The sequence below is a fragment of the Megalopta genalis genome, chromosome 8 (assembly GCF_051020955.1).
Source record: "Megalopta genalis isolate 19385.01 chromosome 8, iyMegGena1_principal, whole genome shotgun sequence".
In the NCBI taxonomy this organism is placed as follows: Eukaryota; Metazoa; Arthropoda; class Insecta; order Hymenoptera; family Halictidae; genus Megalopta; species Megalopta genalis.
In genome coordinates, this window is record NC_135020.1 from 13,852,784 (window position 1) to 13,877,411 (window position 24,628).

The window sequence follows — 24,628 nt, forward strand, 5'->3', positions numbered from 1 at the left end:
CGCGCAGTACAATTTGAATATTATTGGAAACTGTTCGGGAATGCCAGCCGAGGAAGTATACTCAAGAGAAAAGCCGTTTAACAACGTACAAGAATTAAAAAGGTATATCGAGGATACGTGGAAGAATTTGAAACAAAGCACAGTTAAAAAACTGTATCAATCCTTATCACAAAGAATGTTGCAAGTAGCAAAAAGGAAGGATAAAAATACACATTATTGCAAAGTAACAAAAAGAATTCTGTGTGTCGATTTTTTACGGAAAATTCATTTCTTTTTCATAAACTATTACCATTACTGTAGAATAATACGAATACTGGTCAATTTTTTATATGTATATTATGTATATATAATATAATATATTTATATTATAATATATATAATAATATAATAACAATATAATAATAATAATATAATAATATAATAATATAATAATAATAAATAATATATAATAATATATATATAATAATAATAAATAATATATATAATATATTTATATTATATATACATATATATATTTTTCATATACAAAAGCTTTGTACACGTCCATGGTTTTAAACTTTACAGGACGATAAGATTGTCAAGAGTAAATATTAGTATGTGACTGTTTATTTTAGTCTGTTTAGTCGTAAAATAAATAAAAATCATTAAAAAAATACATTTATGGAAAATATTTTTCCCAATGGACTATATAGGTAACAGAAATTATGGTTAAGCTTATTATACAATGCCTTTTATTTATTGGTCTATTATAACAAAATGTTAACTAAAATAATATTATTAAATAAATAATATATAATACAATATATAATATAATAAATAAATATAAAATTATGACATAAAATTACTATACAAAATAATGTGCTAATTATGATATTCTGCGAAGCAATTTCTTTTGGTTGTGAAGCAAAGATGAACATTGCGCACAGCACATATATTATGCATCCTATTTTCTACGCGGCGTTTAGCACAATTGCATGTTGTGTGCTGGAAAATCGCGTTTTGCACCAAAAGTAACCAACGATTAAGGAGTTAAGAAACATTATTGTGTTTCTTAATTTATAAATTTATAAATTCAGTAGCGTCTTACAGTTTCGTCGCGGTGCATAATTAACCGCTGTATTATCCGAAGATCCACGTTCGTTCGGCCAATTCGCATAACCTTCGTCCCTGCTGCACTTTCCGCGGCGCCTTGGCCATCACACGGACCCACGCGTAGTTGTCAAAGCCGGTCCCCGTGGGGACCGATTCGTTTCGGTTCGCGAGATTTTTCCGGAACGTACCGCGCGCGGCTGTCGATCGAAGCGAATTACGAGGTTCCTTTTAGCGGTCGGGATTAAAGCTTCGCCGCGGCTCGCACCGCCGAGGCGTCAGGTTGCATTTACGGGGCTAAAAGGATTACCGTGCGCGGCGACGTGTGTGTTCCACGTCAAAACAGCGCCGATCGTCCAGCCGCAGGCCTGTTCATTTATTTTCCCCCGATTACGTTAGCGCGGCCGAATCGCGTTCGTCCAGCTCGTTACGATAATTAAGTTTATCGTTACTCGTTATCGTTTTGCCCGCGGAGCCCGACGATTCTTTCCTTTTTTTCCCCCCTCCCCCCACGAAGGACCTCTTTCTCTCCCGACGGATTAAAAAGTTTGCTCGACGACGCGGGGGTGCCTCGTTTTGGAATTTCTCCCCGACCGCGCCGCCGGTTTTATTTTCCCGCGGAGCTTTAAGAGCAAAGGCGACACAAAGTTTCCCGCGTTGAAAAGGCGCTCCTCGCGAGAGAACGCCGCGGCTCGCCGTATCCTTTTTAAATTCGGAAACTTTGACCGGGAAGGAAAAATTTGTTTCCCCGTTCCCCGCCCCTGATCCTCGTCCTCGGCGACGTCCCGCGGCAGGCAGTCGACTAATTCCGTCCTGAAAAGGTTAATGAAATTCTTCCCGTGGAACGTTTCGGGAACGCCGCGCGATGAATATGCGACCGTCGCGCGATTCCATTCAGAAGTTCTCCGCTTCGAGCCGTGTCCCCCGAAAGGTCGCGTTGACGTTTTCTCTTTTCTTGTTTTCTCTTTCTTTTTCCCAGCAAGATGCAATTTTCTTTCGCCGCGCATCCGATATCCGCGTCCCGCCACGCCGCGTTATTTGCATGCCAGAAAAAAACTCGTCAGAATTCGTCAGTTATTCCGTAGCGACAAAAATGTCTGTGACCAGAAAAGTTTAAAGAGCTTCCTAAGGAAGTTTCCAGCCCATTCTCGTCACCGGCGATGACTTCGCCGCCCCCTTTTACGCCTTCGTCTCTCCGCGGCCCGCGTCCGGCGCCGCTTTAAACTCGACACTCTTCGCGTGTAACGCGCTTCGCCAAAGCTAAACGACAGGGACGAACAACGGGACATTTTTAACGAGAATTCTTACGAAATAAGGAACGCGGAGACGCGCGGTCGTTATAACGCGCGGCGCACGATGCTTCACATCCATTAAGAGCGCTGCGGAATTGAACAGAAATTACTTCGTAATTTACGGGCGTCGCTTTGTTCGTTACGATCGTTATAGTCGAAATAATTTCAACTGTTTTAGACCATTTTACGCGTGCGAGGCCTATCGATATATTTATTTGTTGTCGATTGTATTTATTATCGAGGCCAGATGTATTTATAATCAAATTATTTCGAATATTTTGGCAATCGATTTGTGGCAATTTTTCGTTCAATGTCATCCGAAGGCCATCATGTAGCAGGTCGTTGAACTCGTCTCGACGTTGCCTACAATACTGTCAAGTTAAAGTTACCTAATCTCATTTAAAAATTCGTTCCAATTATAATCGTAATAATCTAAACTATTTTAGATCATTTTACACATGCGAGGCCTATCGATATATTTATTTATTATCGATTCTATTTATTAGCGAGGTCACCAAATTATGTCAAATATTTTGGCAATCGATTTGTGACAATTTTTCCGTCAATGTCATCCGAAGGTCATCGTGTAGCAGGTCGTTGAACTCGTTTCGACGTCGCCTAAAGTTACCTAATTTCATTTAAAAATTCGTTCCAATTCTAATCGAAATAATTAAAACTATTTTAGATTATTTTACACAAGCGAGGCTTACCGATATATTCATTTATTATCGAGGCCAGATGTATTTATAATCAAATTATTTCGAATATTTTGGCAGTCGATTCGTGGCAAATTTTCCTTCAATGTCATCCGAAGGTCATCGTGCAGCAGGTCGTTGAACTCGTCTCGATGTCGCCTACAATACTATCTCGTTAAAATTACCTAGTTTCATTTAAAAATATAACGATGATCTTCTCTTTCAATCGAAAATCAATTTGTTTTTAAATTTAAGCAATTGTAGTTTCTTCTCGGTTAAATACTGATTAACTTCGATACGGAACACTTTCTTGTCAGATCATCGGAAGGGGCTGAGAAATCGAGGGAACTAATTTCTGACTCACCCTGTACATACATGTACACGTTCCGTATACACGTACGTAAATAATAAACATTGTAAATATATTTAATATTTATTTTGCTTCGCCGTGTACACATATAACAACGTATGAAACGTGTTGTCGGATCGATCGGCTGTTCGTTTATCCGATCGTGGCCTGGTCCCACAGGTGCCGGATGATCGAGAGTCTACCGTAGATTAATTCGAATGCGGTCGTTTCGTAGACGGGAGCCGCAGAATTTTTCCTCGCGTGTCCCCCAATTACCGGCGATCCTTACGCTCTTTCTCTGTCTGTGTACACGCGTAATCGGCAAACGGAAGTTTAATCTAAAATCCGTTTCCAGCCAGTCTTTACACAGCCCCGCTTTGATGGTAACGCGCGCGCACACAACCGCCCCCCGCGCGCCGCTTTGGGCATTCAGCACGCGGGCCGAACAGAAATTTTTCACGGTGGAGAAGGAAGCTCGGAGACCCTTTTCAGGCGAGTCGCTTCCTTCGTTATCCAATTTTGCGTTTCTTGGCCCCGGGAATGCCCGCGAAAAAAAAGACTAATCTGTCCCATTCGACGATTCAACGCTCCCGTCTACTTGCTCGGGGGACTTGTATTCGCAAATGCATTAAATTGTCGAATATTCGGCATTCAAACTTTGTTAATCGTATTCTCAATGGCAAGGTACGGTTAGCATGTTACAGAATCGTTTGCAATTGCCGGAAATTTTTAATTTTAAAGCGTACATTTTCCCTGATCGACGCTTAGCTCGTACATAAAAATGGACAATTTGGGAAGAGGAGATACGATTGTTCGAGTCTCGCGACTCATTTTTATAGTCACCGATTGTCAAAAATGATAAAAACGAGCCGCGAGACATTAATAATTGTATCTCCTTTTCCCAAATTGTACATTTTTGTGCACAATCCGAGCATCAATTAGGGAAAATTTACTGAATTAAAAAGCAGCGCTATGTGAAATATATATTTTCGTTTATAAACGTTCAGATTTTGTTACTTAGCCCTTTAGATGTTCTAGTAGCAACCTGTGAAGTACGAATGTTATTCTGTTCATTCAAGTTCGTCTAAAATTCTGTTCTTTTCTCCACAATATTTAAACATTTAAAGAAACGTAGGCACACAATAAATATAAATTTTTTTCTCCTTCTGAGAAATTATTATAATCGACGACAGCTAAATCCTTCACGAAGATGAACAAATTTTAAAGTCGATTTTCTCGAAAAATTTGTTCTTCCCCTTGGATAAGAAAATGTTACACCAAATTTTTTTATTTTTTTCATGTAGAATCGCCTACTCGCCTGCTCGGTTGTAATATGAATTCCGATCCACCCTGTATATATTCTCAATTGTATATTATGCAATGATGTCATACAAAGAAGTACATAGATATTTCTTCTAATTATACTTTTTCATTTTAGTCAACACAGAAAGGGTTAAATGTTCTATTATCAGGGATCCGACAACGCAAATACAGGGTATCCAAAAATTATTATACAAGCGGGGTTCCTGTGATCAATTGAAGTAACTTTTTCCTTAGCGAAAATGCGATCCGCGGCTTCGTTTACGAGTTATTAAGGAAAAACGGTGACCAATGAGAGGCGAGCTCGCCCAGCGCTAGGCGGCCGAGCCAACTAGCGGTCGAAGCCCGGTTCCGCTAATTGGCTCGGCCGCTTCGCGCCAGCCGAGCTGGCTTCTCATTGGCCATCGTTTTTCGTTAATAACTCGTTAACGATGTCTCGCAGAATATTTTTGTAAAGGAAAAAGTTACTTCAAATAATCTCAGGAACCTCTCATTTCCCTCATGTACAACAATTTTGGGATACCCTGTATATCTTTCACTCGCCACGCATAACGCGTTCCAGTTACTCACTTAACGTTTCGAAACTCCTCCTAACGATGCAGTCCCAACCACACGAATTTACAAGAAATATCATCGCGCATCTTACTATAGTTCATTGAACGAGATCGCACGCTCGGCTCAGACAGAAGGCGCTTCACGTTCGCAGCCGTTCCCCCGTGCTTCCGTTTCGCGCGTACAAAGTGCCGCGGTTTAGCGAGCGCAGTCGTGCGCCCAGCGCGGAAACTCGATTCCCAGTTCGTGAATTTCATTCGGCGACAAAACGGTGCCGCGAAGACCCGAGGAGCTTTCCACATGGGCTGTAGTTGCGGCCGCGAAAAAACGTGCCCCTTCTAATTAGGAAGCGGCGTGGCCCGCGATTCCATCGATGCCCGGATTTTAATTAATCGAGACGCCGGACTCGCGAACGAGCCGAGGAACAATCTGTTGCGTCCAGAGACAAGGGCCATAAAAAGGTCCCACCATTGGGGAAACCCTCTCAGGCCCCACCAAGGGTCAAGGCAGACACCCCCCTCCAAGGGGTGATTCGTGCCTTGACCAATAATAAACAATCTACCTCCATCCACGGGTGCTCTTCCACGACTTTCCAGCGTTGGAAGAGCATTCTTCCACCAGCGCTCGCAGAGAGTACAACACAAAAAATAAAGTTCGCTAAGACTACTAGAGACCCTTCCACGTCATTAATTTGCCGTAGGAAGCGCGAATCGAGCGTACAATAGTTCGGTCGCGCATGTACGTTAGGCGACTAACCGAACGTACGGACAAAACACAGTCTACGCCGTCCCGTTTCGATCCGGCCGCGTCGATCGATCCGCGCTTCATTTCGCGAGTCCGTGAAAGATTTTATCGTTGAAACCGGTTTCCCGGCGATTTCCACCGGACATTAATCAGTCCCGGATTGTAGCTCTCTTCGGTGTCTTTCCGCGCCGCGCAGTCGGCTGATACCCGGAAACCATTCGTAAAGTGTCAAAACCTTCGAGGCGATCCCACATTACCGAGTCCCTCTTATGGCCCCGCGATTCACCGGCCGATTTATGCCGGCTATTTCTACCCGGGAAGCTTAAATATTTGAAGTTATGTTTGGGAAGTTGAAAGCGGATTTAACGAATGAATCATAAGGCGGCAGATTTGATAAGAGTTTCCGAAAACTCCGCTCGCGGGAACCGGCGGCGGGGGTGGGGGTGGCGGAGCGGTTGCTTGAAAATCCGGAAACTTTGGCTTCGGAATTAATTCCATTACCAAGGTTGCGTCGCTATCTGCGACAAATACCCCACCCTCCGGGCGTTTCTTCGCAATTAACGTCGTCGCCGACCGTACCCACGAGCCCCGCGGTTTCCTTTTTCAATCCGGTTTTAAACAAGCCCCGCCCGCCCCGCCCCGGCACCCGCCACCCTTATCGCGGCAATTTCCGACGCGCGCGGTCGCGCGACCCGCTTCCTCGGAAATCGTAACGTTATCGTCGATGATAACCGGGACATCCGCGGCGAACCGAAACTCCCAACGGAAACGCCGAGTTCTAACGTGACACACAACCGATCGCGCGCTCCCCGGAATTTTACAATTTCCCCCCCGCGTATCCGTTTCCTGCGCGAAACGACGCGCGCAAGATTTACCGCGTAATATACACCCCCGTGCACGGTAATAATAATCGGACGTTCCTGGCGAAATTCATCCCCTTCCTCCCTCCTCTGTTTCTATGTGTTTCTCTCTCTCTCTCTCTCTCTCTGTGTCTCTCGCTTTCTCTCTCTCTCTCTCCCCCTCTCTCTTTCTATGTGCCACTCGGTTTCTCTCTCTCTGTGTCTCTCGCTTTTTCTCTCCTCTTTTTCTGTGTCTTTCGCTTTCTCCCTCTCTCTCTCTCTCTCTCTCTCTCTCTCTCCGTCTCTCTCCGTCTCTCGTTTTTTCTCTCTATCTCTTTCTCTGCGTCTCTTGCTTTCTCTCTCTCACTCTCCCTCTCTCGCTCTCCCTCTCTCGCTTTCTCTCTCTCTCCGTCTCTCGCTTTCTTTCTCTCTCTCTCTCTCTCTCTCTCTCTGTGTCTCTCGTTTTTCTCTCTCTCTTTCTCTGTGTCTCTCGCTTTCTTTCTCTCTGTGTGTCTCTCGCTTTCTCTCCCTCTTCCTCTCGCTCGCTTCCTCTCTCTTTCTCTGTCTCTCGCTTTCTCACTCTCTCCCAATCTGTCTCTCTCTCTCTCTCTCTCTCTCTCTTTGGTTTGAAACTGTTGTCTCGACGGTGGAGATGTGAAAGATACAAGTTCCAGACATCAGATTCGATCGCGGGACACTCGTAAACATCCCTCTGATGTTTCCGAGTATGGCAGATCACTGTACAGTGTAAGAAGTATTCACAAACTTCTTCGATTTTCCATAAATTCCTGATATTTAACACTAGTTTTACGGAGCACAAAAAACAGCTGTTTTATATTAGTTTATAAAAGTATGTGGACTCCGAATTGCCTTCGAATCGTGTCACGTGGCCACCGAATTGCCTTGGAATCGTGTCATGTGGCTTTCGAATTGCCTTAAAATCGTGCCATGTGCCCTGCGAATTCCCTTCGAATCGTGTCGCGTAGTCTCCGAATTGTCTGCAAATCGTGACATGTAGTCTCCGAATTGCCTTGGAATCATGTCATGTAGCCTCCGAATTGCCTTCGAATCGTATCACATGGCTTTCGAATTGCCTTCGAATCGTGTCACGTGGCCACCGAATTGCCTTCGAATCGTGTCACGTGGCCTCCAAATTGCCTTCGAATCGTCTCACATGGTCTCCAAATTGCCTTCGAATCGTGGCAAAAAATGAGTAATAAAAAAGTTACGGAGAAGTTATGGAGAATTTACGCCAATTGAAGAAATTAATAAGTAATTATTTTCTTGCATTTGAATAATATATCATAATTCAGATAAAACTCAAAAGTGATAACGATGGTACGATACGCGCGCGATAAAGAATTTTCGTTCGTCAAGCATTAATTAGTCTTGTCGTACACGGATATAAACTACAAGCGCTGTTACTTTCCACGAGTTTACAAAAGAAAAAAGTATCGCGTATCAGAACGCACAATGGGCTTATTTAAAAAACATTTCCCGTCGGTCCTGTTCGTTTTGTTGCTAAAACTGTTGCGGAGCGTTGACGGAAGGACAGTTGGCCGCGGACAGCTGAAAATTAGAGGCTTCGTACGCCGAGAAAAAGGTAATTAGACGGAAAATAACCTGGTCACCGTTCCACAAAAATTTGCGGCTCTGGTTTTTCACGGGAAACATACGCCCTGCGGCACAATGTTAGATGCGAAAATGGCGCCACCGCCCCGCTGAAAAATTGCCGAGAGTCTTAAACGACTTACCTCCCCAGCTCTCTCCGCCCCTCAGCCAATTCCAAGTTATCCGATTTTAGAATTGGCTCCGAGCTGTCGTCTAAGAAGCATTTTCCATTCTTAAACGATGGAAATCGCGTCGCCGAATCGTTGAAAATAAGCGATCCGGCTCGAATTATGTATTCGCAAACGCGCAGCTTTTCCCCAATGCATTCGAAACCGTGATACGGTAAAGTCTTTCTAATCGAGGCTCAGATTGTGTACAAAATTGGACAATTTGGGAAAGAGGAGATACGATTTTATAGTTACCGATCGTCAACAACTATGAAAACGAGCGAGCCGCAATGCTCGAATAATCGTGTCTCCTCTTCCCAAATTGTCTATTTTTGTGCACAATCCGAGCGTCAATTAGAGCGAATTTATTGTACTTATCGAAATCGAAGGAATTGGCATTATAAACAGTGAGTCGACTGATTCCGTCGGAAGTTAATCGAGTAAATAATTAAGTCCGGAGATTCATAACAATATTTGCATTATATATATATTATATATTTATATTATTATAAATATATATAATATATTATTATATAATGTATATTATAATATTATATATAATATATTATTATATTATTATTACATATATTATATATTATATTATATTACATATATTATATATTATATATATATATATATATATATATATATATATATATAAATATCATAACGATATTTGTAACGATATTAAAATTTGATGCGCGAATTCGCGAACCTTATAAAAAATTGCCACTTGTTCCCGGCAATGCAATGCAATTGCAATTTGCTCTCGACTAGGCTAGTATAACTGACTTTCTCCGCTGCGCACAGCTCATCGAGAAAATAATTATCGATCGAACGGCGACAGTTTTTACTTAACACCAAAAGCTGACATTCTCGAACAGTAAAAAGCGAGTTTCGCCGACAATGATTCAGGAAATATGCGCGTCCTCCGAGTAGGATATGATTTAAATTTAAAACGAACGGAGAGGCGGGGCGAGTGCGCTGAGAAACAGCGCGCGATGCATCATCGTTAGTAATAAAATACGCGCACGTCGGTTAATAACCGGCTCTCTGATTAAATAACAGACACCTCCTGGCCTCCATTCTCGGATGCCATTGTGCGAGGGTTCTCCGACTTCCGACGCTCGCGCACGCAATTTCGCGGTAAACGAAATCTTCGACGGTGGAATCTTATTGGTTTGGCAAGAAAGTAATTTCGTTTTGCTCCAATAGATAGCATTATGTCTGCGTCGTCATTCTTTTGCTAAGATTATAATTATTTTGTCTTCAGCTTTGATAGTCGACACGTTTAGGTTACAATAGAAACAAATTCCGTGCAGTTTTGTTTATAACTGATAGCTTGCTGTCGATTTTAACATGGAGTGCAAAAATGAATATTCTCGACGCGTTTTACTTTTTTATTTTCATAAAGGCAAGAAAGCGGCCGAGGCTCGCAAAGAGATATGCGAAGCTGATGGCGTCGATTGCTTGACAGAACGCGCGTGTCGGAATTGGTTCAAAAAATTTCGTTCCGAAGATTTTTCACTTAAAGATGACCAACGTTCTGATCGACCTTCCGAAGTTGACGATGATAAAATCAAAGGCATAATTGAATCGAATCTTCGTATAACTGTACCAGAAATTGCAAAAAGGTTAAATACGCCACACGCAACAATCGAATGTCACGTAAGATGTCTTGGACTTGTTAAGAAGCTTGATGTTTGGATTCCGCATGAATCGAAAGGAATTCACTTAACGCAACGAATCGGTATCTGCGATACGCGTTTTAAACGTAACGCGATCGACCCTTTTTTGAAACGAATTATCACCGGTGATGAAAAATGGATCGTTTCCAATAACATTAATCGAAAATGGTCATGGTCCAAGCGTGACGAACCAGCAGAAACCATATCGAAAGCTGAATTGCATCGCAAAAAGATCATGCTGTCAATTTGGCGGGACTATGAAGGTGTTGCGTATTTTGAGCTGCTTCCAAGCAACCAAACGATCAACTCGGATGTTCACTGCCGACGACTTATGAAATTGGTGGAAGCGATCAAAGTGAAAAGGCCAGAATTGACAAATCGCAAAGGAATCGTGTTCCACCACAATGCGAGGCCTCATGCATCTTTAACAACGTGTTCGAAATTGTTGAAGCTTGGTTGGAAAGTGATGTCGCATCCTCCATATAGCCCCGATCTTGCACCAACGACTTATCATTTACTTCGAAGTTTACAAAACTTTTTAAATGGTAAAAATTTCAATAATAACGATAGCCTCGAATCGCATTGAGTTTCTTACTGATAGAGACCAGAAGTTTTACGAGCGCGGAATCACGAAGTTACCAAAAAGATGGCAGAAGGTCATCGAACAGAATGCAAAATATTTGACCGATTAAAGTTCATTTCTTGTATAGAAAAAATTGAGTCTCATTTAACATTGAAATACCCGAATTACTTTACTGCCATCCGAATATTATGACTTTTAAGACGTACCTGAGGGTAGTCGCCGAATTTCGTCTGGTAATCGAATACATAGAGGTAAGAGTTTCGACGAGATTGACTGTGGAGGTCCGCGGTCCTCGTAGCCGGCGCCACCGTGTTCGCATCTCCTAAAGCTTCCAGCGTTTCGTCCCTGGAAAATTGGAAAGATATCCTTTTATCCCGGATCGAAAATTGAAATCTGAATACTGTGTAATTCGGGCGCGTTCTCAGATGTAATTCGCGATTCTTATTTTTTTTTTTTTCAAGGGAAACATTCTCACTTTATGTTGACCGGATGCTGCACCGGCCGCTCCCAGTCCGTGTACTCGTTGATGATCGTCGCCAGGATCTCTGCTTGGTGGTACGTGTACGTGTTCCGAACGAATTCCCTGAGAATCTTCGTCCTTCTGTCGGCCTCGATGCCGTATTGCGCGTCGGTGGCAGTCAGCGAGAAGTACGCCTCCGAGCGCACCACGCCGATCATTAGATCGTACCTGAAATCATTGGTGACTCTAAAAATATCACTTCTAAAAATCTCTCCTACGAAAAATTACAGTTATTTATTTATTTATTTATTTCCCAAAATTATGTTACTTCTGGGAAATTAGGGATTTCTGAGCTAACGCGCATTACTCCAAGTGCATAAAGATTTCCAAATTGCTGCCCGGATCTGCGCCGGTTTCGTTGTGCAGCCGTATACAGGGTGTCCCAAAAATGTCTCGCAATCCGAAATTGGCGGGTTCCTCGGGTCATTTGAAGCAAGTTTTTCCTTTACAAAAATTTTCTCCGAGGCACCGTTAACGAGTTATTAACGAAAAACAGTAACCAATGAGAGGCGAGCTCGGCTGGCGCGAGGTGGCCGAGCCAACAGCGTCAGCGGTCGAGGCGGTCGAATCCCAGCACAGCTGGCGCGAGCCGGCCGAGCCAACGGCGCCAGCGGTCGAGGCGGTCGAATCCCAGCTCAGATGGCGCGAGGCAGCCGAGCCATTGAGCGGAACTGGGTTTCGTGCGCTGGTTGGCTGGGCCGCCTCGCGTCAGCCCTACTCGATTCTTATTGGTCACTGTTTCTCGTTAATAACTCGTTAACGGTGCCTCGGAGAAAATTTTTGTAAAGGAAGAAGTTGCTTCAAATGATCCGAGGAACCCGCTGTTTCCGGATTGCGAGACAATTTTTGGGATATCCTGTAGAGTATTTTTGCAAGACTACGATGTTAATTGCACTACGATACGTTACAACGTTACTAAACTGTTACATTTCAATATTATTTGCACTACGATTTCTCTTTTATGGATACGTTGTGATTAGCATTTCTTCGTTCTTAACACTAGATTTACTGAGCACAAAAACCAGCTGTTTTATATTAGTTTATAAAAGTAACAATGAGACATTTATTCTGATTTTTAACAAGTGTTATCGTAACATTTGCCGTAAGTAGCATATATAAATGGAATAAATAACTCATAAATGTATCTTTGCGATATGAATTGCAATCGTAAATTAAAAAATTAATGACCCGTCATTTTGACGGGTTCCGTAAATCTAGCGTTAATAACCCAGTTATTCCAAGATGTATAACAAAATAACAGAGTGCTTTAGTAATCTTAGCTAAGTAGGCGACCTGTTCAATGTATCTTTGCGATATGAATTGCAATCGTAAATTAAAAAATTAATGACCCGTCATTTTGACGGTTCCGTAAATCTAGCGTTAATAACCCGGTTATTCCAAGATGTATAACAAAATAACAGTGCTTTAGTAATCTTAGCTAAGTAGGCGACCTGTTCAATGTATCTTTGCGATATGAATTGCAATCGTAAATTAAAAAATTAATGACCCGTCATTTTGACGGTTCCGTAAATCTAGCGTTAATAACCCGGTTATTCCAAGATGTATAACAAAATAACAGTGCTTTAGTAATCTTAGCTAAGTAGGCGACCTGTTCAATGTATCTTTGCGATATGAATTGCAATCGTAAATTAAACAATTAATGACCCGTCATTTTGACGGGTTCCGTAAATCTAGCGTTAAAGAAGGCAATGAATCAATTTGAACACCCAATAATATCATGTTGACGGATGACAGCGCGGAAGGCAGCGTTCATTACGGTCAACGTTGTTCGTGTTTACTAATCATTTCGATCCGCAATGATCGAATAAACACGCAGTGAGACCGCGGCTACTATTCCAGAAATATTTAATGGTAAATTGAGTCCCTCGTTAATATCGCCACACACACTCCGATGCATATTCGTTAGTTATTTGCGAACAGAAAAATCCTGTCGAAACACATCGCTGTTGGTTCGTAAATATACACAGCCCTGTTTGTAATAGATTGTAGAGTACCCTTTCACTCTGTCCTCATATAAATATTCGCTGCGAGTCAAATCAAACTTGTTTTTCCGATATCCCGTCCCAATCCAATTAATTGCTAGACAAATAGATGACATCGCAAAAATAGTTCGACTCCGTTTTCTCACACCGCAAACATTCCGGAAACATTTCTCTTGGTCCCAGAGATCGTTCACGTAAATATCCCAAACATTCTGCGGCGTGTAAAAATATAAAAAAAAGTCAAGTTTCAGAACTTTTCTCGGAAGTACGTACAGTGGCCCACAAAAGTGTTCGTACGCCTTTTAGAACCCAATAACCTTGACAAAACTGAACTAAATGACTTGAAATTTTTTTAGACGATAGAGGATAACTTTTTATTGGACGATGACTGAAGTGCTTTTTTCTCTAATTTTGCTATTACTTGGAATGACAAAAAAAAACACTTGTTTTTTTTTAACTTTTTTATCTGAGTCTATAACGAAAATTTAAAAAATATCATTCGTAGATCTCACGGTAATTTATATGCATGTTGAAAATTTTATTGAAATAGGTGCACGTTGTTAGGAGTTACAACAAATTAAAGATCGCAAGAATCGCAATTTTATCACGATTTTGACCGGAAGCTGTAAGAAATCTGCAGTTCTTAAAATCCTTCAACTGTTATAATAAAATAAATCAAAATAACGACTCGACTCTGAGTTAACCGAATTCGATCAAATTTTCAGCCGAGATTATTATAAATTATAAGTTGCCGAGATCTACGACAGGCATTTTATAAATTTTCGTTATTGGCTCGAATAAAAAGGTTAGAAAACGATTATTAACATAATAATTTTAATAACCTTTTCCTTTCATTCTAAGTAATAGCAAAATTAAAGAAAAAAAGACTTTTTAGCCAACGCCAAGTAAGCTAGTCCTTCTCTATCATCGAAAAAAAGTTCAATTCATTTAGTTCAGTTTTGAAGAGGTTATTATCTCTTAAAATGTGTCCGAACACTGTCGTTGGTCACTGTTTCTATCAGTTGAAAAATTCCAACTTTTCGAAGTGCAAAAACTGAAACTTACACTTTCAACATTTCACACCGAAACGTTGCAAAACGACGATGTCATTCGTTTGTGCCAAAATCTCGCTTCCTGTAACACGATATTATCGCAATGTTCCGTAACGTTTCGTCAGAAAAATTCCCGTTGATTTATCGACGGAAACGCATTATCCAGAAATGCGACGCGTAAATATTCAGAATTTTCAATTGGTAAATAAACGGCGCCGTTCGACGTACGAAAAACCTTTCTAAAAAGAATCACCTTTTAAATATCCACAATAAACTAAACTCTCGAAATACCAAAAAAAAGAAACAAAAAGTCGTGCGCCGCATCGCGGGCTACTTGATCCCGAGTAATCTCGAACAAAGTCGTACGTTGCCATGATTTCGCTAAGTATCGTTGAAAAAAAGTTCCACCGTTTCGAATCATCAGAGTATGTAATCCGCCCCGTTGCCGCACGATTGCCAGACTGTTTTTCCAAAGAGGGGACCGGTGTTTCGAGACCTGGTCGGGGGTTTCTGGCAACGGCGCGAGCCGGGGGCGAGTTAGCGCGACAAAAACGCAGTAATTAAAAGTAGTATATCCGGCGCGGACGAACGAGGATCACGGTTAAAAAAAGAAAAAGGAAGAAGGAAATAATGCGAACGGTTCGAACGAGGTCGAAACGAGAGGAGGCCGCGTCGTCGTCGGGGTCGCAGGACGCGACAGGACGCGGGGGTTGAATATAAGGGTGAGAAATAAAGGAACCGGGTGGGTACAAAGGGCAGGAAGATAATGGACGGCCGTGGCCGAAAGAAAACCGAGAAAGAGGGATGCGGGACAATGTATTCGAAAAAGTTTACGAGGGGTGTCGTCTAGCGCGGCGGGGCTTGAAAGGCGCGGGAGGGCGGCGATGGTGGTGGTGGCCGATGGCGAAACGAAGAAATAGAAGGAATTCATAGAATGACTGGCGAGGGGCGAGGTCGGGCGCGGGGGCAGGCTCGCGAAACGTTCTATTTATCACAGCGTCGAAGCGAGCGAAAGCAACCCCCCCGGACCTCGCCATCGCCTCCACCCTCGACCGAAGTCCAGTAATGAGTTTCCAGCACGCGTTAACCGATTCTCCTTTCTGCCCGACGTTCGAGCTGTGTTTTCGCCGGCAGAGAGAGAGATTGGCGAACGCGCCCGCGATGGAAGAAATACACTGTCCGTTGAAACCGTTCGGCCAGGTTTCCTGACGAATAGAACAGATTAATATTAAGCCGGATTCACGGTAGACGGTCACGGTACGGTACGATCGCGCGTCAAGCCACGATCTGTCAATACAGATTACGTGTAATCCGATCCGTGAACGTTCATAGTGGCCGGTTTGGTCAAGTCGAATCGAAATTTGTTGATCGTCCCATTGATTTGCTGCTGATTAGGAGCGCGATGGCCTTGGGCCATCAAGATGGCCTTAGAACCGTTTGACTCGCGATCGTCGATTGAGCACTGTCGAAGATGAAGAATAGGTATAATATAATGCGCCAACGGTATAATATTGGGTTGGCAACTAAGTAATTGCCGATTTGTTCAATTAAATAAAAATTTTTTTTGCTTGGAACGAAGTTTAATCTGTAACGTATTTTCCGTTTTGTTCGATGACCTTTCGCCGTCTCTCTGACAACTTGAAAATTCCACGCTCGTAGAAAGTCTGATCCTTCTCGGCCAAAAACTGAGTTAAGTGAGATTTTACAGCGTCATCGTCGTTAAAAGTTTTACCACGAAGGGAGTTGTCCAGGGATCGAAATAAGTGGTGATCCGATGGCGCGAGATCAGGGCTATATGGTGGGTGTAACATCAATTCCCAACCAATGTCCATCAATTTTTGCCGAGTGGACAAAGACGTGTGCGGCCTAGCAGTCCTGCTGGAAAATGACACCTTTACGATTGACCAATTCTGGTCGCTTTTCCTTGACAGCTGCATTCAATTTGTCCAGTTGCTAACATTCGCGGATAATAAAAAATAACATAATAATAATAATAATTTTATAATATAACATTTACGGATATCATAAAAATGGGAGTGAGAGACATCTATAACTGAAATCGGCAATTACTTAGTTGCTAACCCAATATAATGTAAGCCATCGGACGAGACGGATGAAAGCGAATTGTTCAATTAACTGTTAACGAGTTAGCTACAATTGGAGATGGTATTTAAGATGTCGCGATTAAGAGAGACACCCTGCATCAATTTTCTGTTCCATGTAGGAATTTATTAACAAGAGAATAAAGTTCTGCTGCGAAAGAAATTGTTTCGTGAGGTTTTAACCAGTTAGCTGCGGCGCCTTCTTTTCAGAGCGCGCACTTATACAGGGTGTTCCATAATTATGTTAACACCCGAAGAGAGGTGATTCCTGAGGTGATTTGAAGTAACTTTTTCCTTAGCGAAAGTGCAATCCGTGGCTTAGTTTACGAGTTATTAACGAAAAACGCTGACCAATGAAAGGCGAGCTCGCTTAGCGCTAGGCGGCCAAGCCAATCAGCGGAACTGGGCTTCGACCGTTCGTTGGCTCGGCCGCCTCGCGCCAGCCTCGCGCTCGCCTCTCATTTGTCATTGTTTTTCGTTGATAACTCGTAAACGAAATCGTGGATTGCATTTTCGCTAAGGAAAGAGTTACTTGAAATGATCTCAGGAATGCCCAATTTCTAGATTGCGAGACATTTTTGGAACATTCTGTATAATTGGAATGTAAAATTTAATACGGAATTTAATTTAATTTCATTTGTGATTCCCGGGTGTCGATTTTTGATTAATAATTTGGTACAATCAGCAGAGACATGTACTTGAGCTTGTTTATTTCTCAGCAAGAGATAACGCGAGGATAAATTATTAGTTATATTTTTAACGTTATACGCTACAACATTGTGTATTGGAACATGCAATTAAATCTCAGACTCAGAATGTGAATGAAATATGTGGTACGGAATGAACAGGTCTGATTTCATACCTTTGGTTCACTATGCATGTAGAAGCAAAGTCAAGAGTCTAGATGTGAAATGTCGCGACAGGGCATTTGAATTGCAGAAAGAGAATCTGTTATTCATAAGAATTATTAAATTTGAGTATGATCATGTTTTCCTCACCTACTTCCTTGTTCAAGTTTCATTAATAATCAACGCAGCGGCTGCGAAGTGTTGCTGGTTTTCTACGAAGACGTTTCTATTAATTAGTAAATAATTTCAATTCTTTCACGTTGTGTGTATATCTACCATATAATGGTATTTCAAAGTGAAACAATTTTTATTTGACCCGCACATGCTCCCGAGGAAAAGCTACATAAAAGATCGTGACATAATCAGCGATTTTTGCTTTTGCTTCTTACTTTTAAATTAACAAATTATGTTTCATTTATAATGTCACAATTTAAAGGTATACATGTGCAACATAGACAAAAGGTAATTGAAACTTTTTTATAGTAGATATATAAATGAAAATAACATTTTCATCTTGAGGAATGTATAAACGAAGTTTAAACAGCTCCTTTTTGTATAAAAATTTGCAGAAACCTATCAGGTGTTTCGTTTTAAGTATCTCAACATGCACAGAGTGGTCAAAACTGATGTGTCAAATATTTTGAGGGATGATTTAACAAACAACCAAAGTTTATACCACTGTTATTGACGATTAAAGGCGAAAAATAAAACTGTGAAGACATTAACCCTTTTCACTCGAGTGACGAATCCGCCGCGCCGTTGAAAATTGTTATGTCACGTCTGAAAGTAATTTTATCGATCGAATTTGTTTATAATCGAAGAGCTGTTGAAAGCGTAACGTGTTGCACGGGTCACAATATTCAATTTCATATGCACAAAATGCACCAGGTCATATAAAATGGAAAACCCGTGGATCGGAAAAACTATTTTAAACTTTCGTTAATTCGGCTTCGAGTGAAAATGAATGTTAGAGAGCGTTAGAGCACCGTTGCATTTCCGTTCCAAAGAATCGACTTGGAACGCACGCTTCTATCTCGCATAAAGATCCGCAGTCAAATCGTCAGTAACTTCAAAACGAATCGGTTACAGCAAGATCTCGTTACTTTTAAACAACTTTATACCGAGAACATAAAAACACAGATAAATGCAGAAGAAAAAGGGACGACGAGTGGTGGGGGAAGATTAGGCTGCTTCGACATGCAACCGAGGGAGACCCGTAGGTCTCTCAAAGGGACAAAGTTCATCGGCAATACCTGGATAGTTTGGCTGCGGCGTCCTTCCGCAGCAGGATATTGTTCAGCGTATTGATCGTGTCGACTTGCAGGGTGAAGTCCTGATCTTCTGGATCACCGGGATCGATCACGACGCCGTCTATGCTCGGGCCAAACGCGGGGGCGAATTCCAGGCCCTTCACCGGCACCGAGACCAGCGCGTTCAGTGGCACTTCTCTCAGGCATCTAAGCAATTCCTGAGGATTACCCGCGGCCTGAACAAACAGAACACGTTAGTTTACCTCCGATAGGGTTTCGGAACAGGGTTTCTGCTTGCAGCGTCGCAGGGCGGCTCCACAAAGAGCCATTTGTCTTTGAGATCTCGCAGCGATCGCGGATTGATCGGCGGCGGCGCGCACGCGCGCGCCGACTTCGGGGCGCAACAGTTTGCTACTTTCGTTTAGGCTAACGGCCGAGAGGAGAAGATACACCGCCGATCGAGCAACGATTTCCACGCCGCGCACGACATTCGATTGCGGCGTGACCTCCGCGTCTAGCTTGCGAGCAGGATTTCCAAAGGCGATTACTGTCCGGACGCTAAAGCAATTCATTTGCGTGCAGCCGAATTAAAGTCAATCGGCGCATCGGTCCGTGCAGCGGCGTCACTGCGTTCCGTTGCGCGGAACATCCGTTTACCGGGGCTTCGTTAACCCTTTTCGGGGGTGTACGTTTCGCTGGAGATCCCGCCGGGAATTCCGAGAGAAATCGTTAGCCGGTCCGCGCTCCCGTTTGAGCACCAAAGGCACCGTTGCTGTTATTGTGTCCGGGATTGCATGTGGTGGAGTACGGATACGCGCTTTCGCATGCTGCTCGTTCCCGGTGTTCCGATACTTTCGACGCGCGGCACTCTCTCTCCTCGTCCTTCGACGAGAACACAATACCAGCACCCTTCGGAGGGACGCGGCGCCGACCCCGGGGAAACGCGATTTTCCAGGTAGCGCCGCGAAAATATTGCAGACGCTGTTCTCTCGTCCAGCAATCTTATTTGTCTTCGTTACTTGGGGCCGCTGGATGGCCATTTATGTTGCTCCAACGGGGATTTATGTTCCACCGTTCCGCACTCTACGAACACGTTCTTTCGACTTTCGTTCTGAACAAGCGCATCCGTATTCGGATGATTTTGGATCGATTTCTGAGAATTCGATTTACAATGATTTACGTGCATGTACATTGAAAACTAATCGAACTACGAGGGAGAATCAACGTACAGTAATCGAAGCACGGTAATTTCTCCCGAATTCTTTTACAGCTAGTTTTTAGAATTTCGAAATTTCCTTTTAACTGCGTATTTCTTGAAGCATCGTGGACAGTGAAAAATGAAAAGAATCAATTGTTTTTTTTCTTTTTGAAGTATCAGATCGGACGAAAGCTGATTTATCGATGTCCTCCGCGAGTTTCGCGAGTTTCAATTTTGTGGAAAAATCGTGGACAAAATATATCGTATGTTGAAATGATCGATGCAGGCGGAACAAAATCCCTCGGTATTAATAGAATCCACTGAATGGATTCGTGATGCTGATGTGTACGTTTCTAGCGTATTCGTGTTACACTAGAAACGCTATTACGAAATAGTACGCTTTGTAGTGTTGAATTTACAAGTACAGTAAATTCTCCCTGATCGACCTTTAGCTTGTACTCAAAAATGGTCAACTTGGGAGGAGGAGGTATGATTATTCGAGCCTTGTCCGATTGCCAAGCCTGCCGATTGACAACAATTGTAAAAACGAGACGCAAGGTTCGAATAATCGCATCTCCTTTTTCCAAAGTGTTCAATTTTGCGCGCAATCTGAGTGCGAATTAGAGAGAAATTACTATATTTACTCGAGTTTCCATGAAAAGTATATTTTTATTTCAGTATTTAAAAACAGCAACAATTGTTTTTTGCATAAAGATCCGCAGTCTACTTATTATAATTATAAATATAATAATTATAATAAATATTATACTATTATAATTATAGTAAATATTATATTACAATTATAATAAATATTATAGTATTACAATTGTAATAAATATTATAATATTATAATTACAATAAATACAAATAATTATAAATATAATTATAAAAGACAATTACGTATCTTTATAGATACAGTTATCAATAGATTGCGGATTTTATGCGTTTATGCCAAAAATGAACACAAAACTAGAAAGACATTAGGATAATTTAAGGACACTTTGACATTATCTTCAACTAACCACGATCGTCAAAAAAGCAAGTATACTTTTATGTAATTTATATTTCTTAAATATAACGTCGATAAGTTTTATTCTGCATAAAGATCCGCAGTCTAGTTATCACCGATAAAAAGATTGTCATCGTGTTTCTTCGTCGGTACTTGAATATCGAAGCACCGGAGTTCAGAAACTATTTTTAATGTCAGAGCTCCTATCCGTTTAATTTCGGGATTCGAGCAAAAGCTAGCGAACGGCCATGGAATTCAAGCGTAAGGCAGCAAAAGGCAAAGCCAGCCCCACTGAAATTTAATCGCTACCAATTCCACGGTATGACACCCTTTTCTAATCCTGTCCAGCCCTCAGCTAAATCCTGCAGCGAAATTAATTTCGTCATTTTTCCCGCGAATCAAATTCAATCAATCCCAGCTGCGAGTATCCACCGCCGCAGCATGATTCCATTCCGTTTTCCATTTCGGCCGAATCCACTTTTTTCCGCTCGATGAATGCTGAGAGCGAGGGACCAAGAGAGACCAGGAGGGAGAGAGCGATAGTGAGAGAGAGATAAAGGGAGGGACAGAGAGGCAGAAAGGGAGAGAAAAACGGAGAGAAACACACAAAGAGGGAGAGAGAAAGCGAGACACACACACACACACACACACACACACACACAGAGAGAGAGAGAGAGAGAGAGAGAGAGAAAGCGAGGGACACAGAGAAAGAGGGAGAGAGAGAGCGAGAGAGAGGGAGAAAGCGGGAGAGAGTGAAAGCGAGAGAGAGAGTGCGAGAGAGAGAAAGCGAGCGAGAGAGAGAAAGTGAGAGAGTGAAAGCGATACAGAGAAAAAGCGAGAAAGAGAAAGCGAGAGAGAGAAAGTGAGAAAGAGAAAGCGAGCGAGAGAGAGAAAGTGAGAGAGTGAAAGCGATACAGAGAAAAAGCGAGAGGGAGAGAAAGGAGAGAGAGAAAGCGAGAGAGAGATATGGTGGCAGAGAGAGAGAGAGAGAAACCTAGAGTGAGAAAGCGAGCGAGAGAGGGAAAGCGAGAGAAAGAGAGAAAGCGAGAGAGAAAGAAAGTGAGAGAGAGAAAGCGAGAGAGAGAAAGAAAGCGAGCGAGAGAGAGAAAGCGGGAGAGAGAGAGAAAGCGAGCGAGAGAGAGAAAGCGAAAGAGAGAAAGCTAGAGAGAGATAACGCGAGAGGGGGAGAAAGCGAGAGAGAGAAAGCGAGAAAGAGAGAGAAAGCGAGCGAGAGAGCCAAAAATAGAAAGAGATAGGCGGAGAGAAAGAAAGGGAGAGGGGCATAACCGAGCACGTTTGTCCCGGTCCCACGTTTAATCGTTATTTTCAATCGGCTAAAAATCGAGGGGCTGTTTAGGCTCGCCTGCTCGCCTCCGGGTAACGGCGGAGTGGTCGTAAGCATCCGACACGCATCGATATTGCCTCTCGATGCCGTCCGATAAAAACCTCGATCGCGATACCGTCGAGCCGCGTATCCGGCGATGTCGTTACATCCTTCGAGTTAGAAACACGAAATTGCAGGACGAGGATCGTGGAAATTATGAAGGACCCCACGCGGGGTACTTCAGCGCCCGTATCGGTTTTCGATTTTTCGCTGACGTATCCGCCGCAGTGTACTCTGTTACGCTGAATGTCTCCCAAAATAGGCAATCGGGTATTCAAGAAGCATGCATTAAGTAGCGCTGCTTCCTCTCCTAAAGTTGGATATACAGCTATTTACCGGTGATTCTTAGTTTCTACAGAAAGAGCGGATCGTGGGAAAATGTTTCCCTTCTAAGAATTCGTCAATTTTTGGTTCAAACGTTCCAACCGATATAATCCGCTTTCGATTATTTCTTTTGTTAGACGATCTTCGGAGGATTTTTAAGAAAAATGAGAATTGTCTGCACGAATCGCAAGAAGCAGCAGCGAGTTGGAAGTTTCTTTCTTCCTTTAACGATCTTAATTAGTTGAGAACAATGCGTCGACATTTTCAGATTCCTCGAAACTTTCTACAATTTTATATTTCATCGTCATAAATCGATCAAATTCGCTGTGTATTTATTATTTATATATTATTTTACTTTTCGAGAATGTCTCAAAATACGTCTTTAGCGACCGGAATGATTGATATTTAACCCTTTGCTGTCGAGGCTATTGCAACCCGAAAATGGAAGCATTCGTTTCAAGCTACAGTATTGGAAATTTAACCTGTTTGCTTACAGAAGAGATTTCTATTTCTTAACAATTTATCGAATGCAAAAATAAGAAAATTCTTTTAAAAAATGGTACAGCAATTTTTAGTGTCGCCTCGGAGTCGCCGGTCGAGTGCAAAGGGTTAAAATGGTATCCGAATGTTAAAAGCCTATTGCATCGTACTAAGTAATTGCACTAAGTATTGATTGTAACAGAATTTATAATAGCCAGCACTTTTATATTATATATAATTATTTACAAATTATTATATAATTTATATTTCTATATTTTCGAGTCAGACTCGCATTAATAGCTCATTTTCACGACTCGCATTATATGCGCGATTAAATTACCTGGTAAATTACGCGATTACGAGGCACACAGAACAATTATAGTATTTCTAGTTCAAATTAGGTCGCAACGTTACGTACAAGAGTATGCTTAATTTGTGTTACAGCGAATTCTGAAATAAAAGGAAGAACGTACTTTGGAGCGCAAAGGGTGAATATCACGATGTCAAATATTCTACAGGGTGTCCCGAAAATGTCTCGCAATCCGGAAATGGGAGGTTCCCGAGGTTATTTGAAGCAACTCTTTCCTTTGCGAAAATTTTCTCCGTGGCTTCGTTTACGAGTTATTAACAAAAACCACTGACCAATAAGAGGCGAGCTCGGCTGGCGCGCGGCGGCCCAGCCAACGAGTGCACGGTGCCCAGTTCTGCTCATTGGCTCGGCCGTCTCGCGCCAAATGATCTCGCCTCTGATTGGTCACTGTTTTTCGTTAATAACTCGTAAACGAAGCCGCGGATTGCATTTTCGCTAAGGAAAAAGTTGCTTCAAATCACCTCAGGAATCCTCTACTTTCGGATTGCGAGACATTTTTGGGACACCCTGTATACATGTCAAATATCACGTACAAATATTACATAATACTATATACAAATATTATATAATATGTCAAAGATCACGTACAAAACAATTTAAACGTCGCGACGAAATACGCGACTAGTCTCCGTTTCTAAAGGACCACGCTTCGAAAAGGTTAAAACCGTATATATATATAAGAAATCCTGCAGCTTTATCGTCCATTACCGTAACGTTCGTAATCAGCCCCATTTATTATGATTTCAAAGGATTCACGAGCTCGGAAGCGTTCCGCGGGAAGTTGATATTTTACTGGCCATTCCGTTTCGAGCTTCTTAAGTTACGTTTCTTGTTTGTTACACCGCGGCGGGCGTAAAATCTTCAACTTTATGTGTGTGTAGCACGGGAGACCGTTCGCGGCACCTCGCGCCGCAGTTAGCCGAACACCTTGTACATACAGTAATGTCTCGCTTACTGACGTTCATATTGTCCACAAAAATGGACAATTTGATAAGAGGAGATACGATTATTCGAGCCTTTCGGTTCGTTTTTATAGTTATAAATTGTCAAGAATTATAAAAACGAGCCGCAAGGCTCGGATAATAGCATCTCCTCTTCCCAAATTGTCCATTTTTGTGTACAAGCTGAAGGAAAAATTGGGAGTATTTACTGTACACAA

The 24,628-nt window shown here is 42.2% G+C and overlaps 1 protein-coding gene across 1 annotated transcript in view; it reads right to left on the reverse strand.

The window, feature by feature from the left end:
* The window catches only part of Nlg3 (Neuroligin 3), a 106,085-nt gene that overhangs the window by 18,356 nt on the left and 63,101 nt on the right, over positions 1-24,628 (reverse strand). Inside the window, exons 4-6 of the mRNA XM_033465325.2 lie at positions 18,708-18,940; positions 11,405-11,617; positions 11,136-11,274 (exon numbers count right to left, since the gene is read on the reverse strand). Of these exons, the coding sequence (XP_033321216.2) occupies positions 11,136-11,274; positions 11,405-11,617; positions 18,708-18,940 (585 nt within the window). The remainder of the gene's footprint in view (positions 1-11,135; positions 11,275-11,404; positions 11,618-18,707; positions 18,941-24,628) is intronic.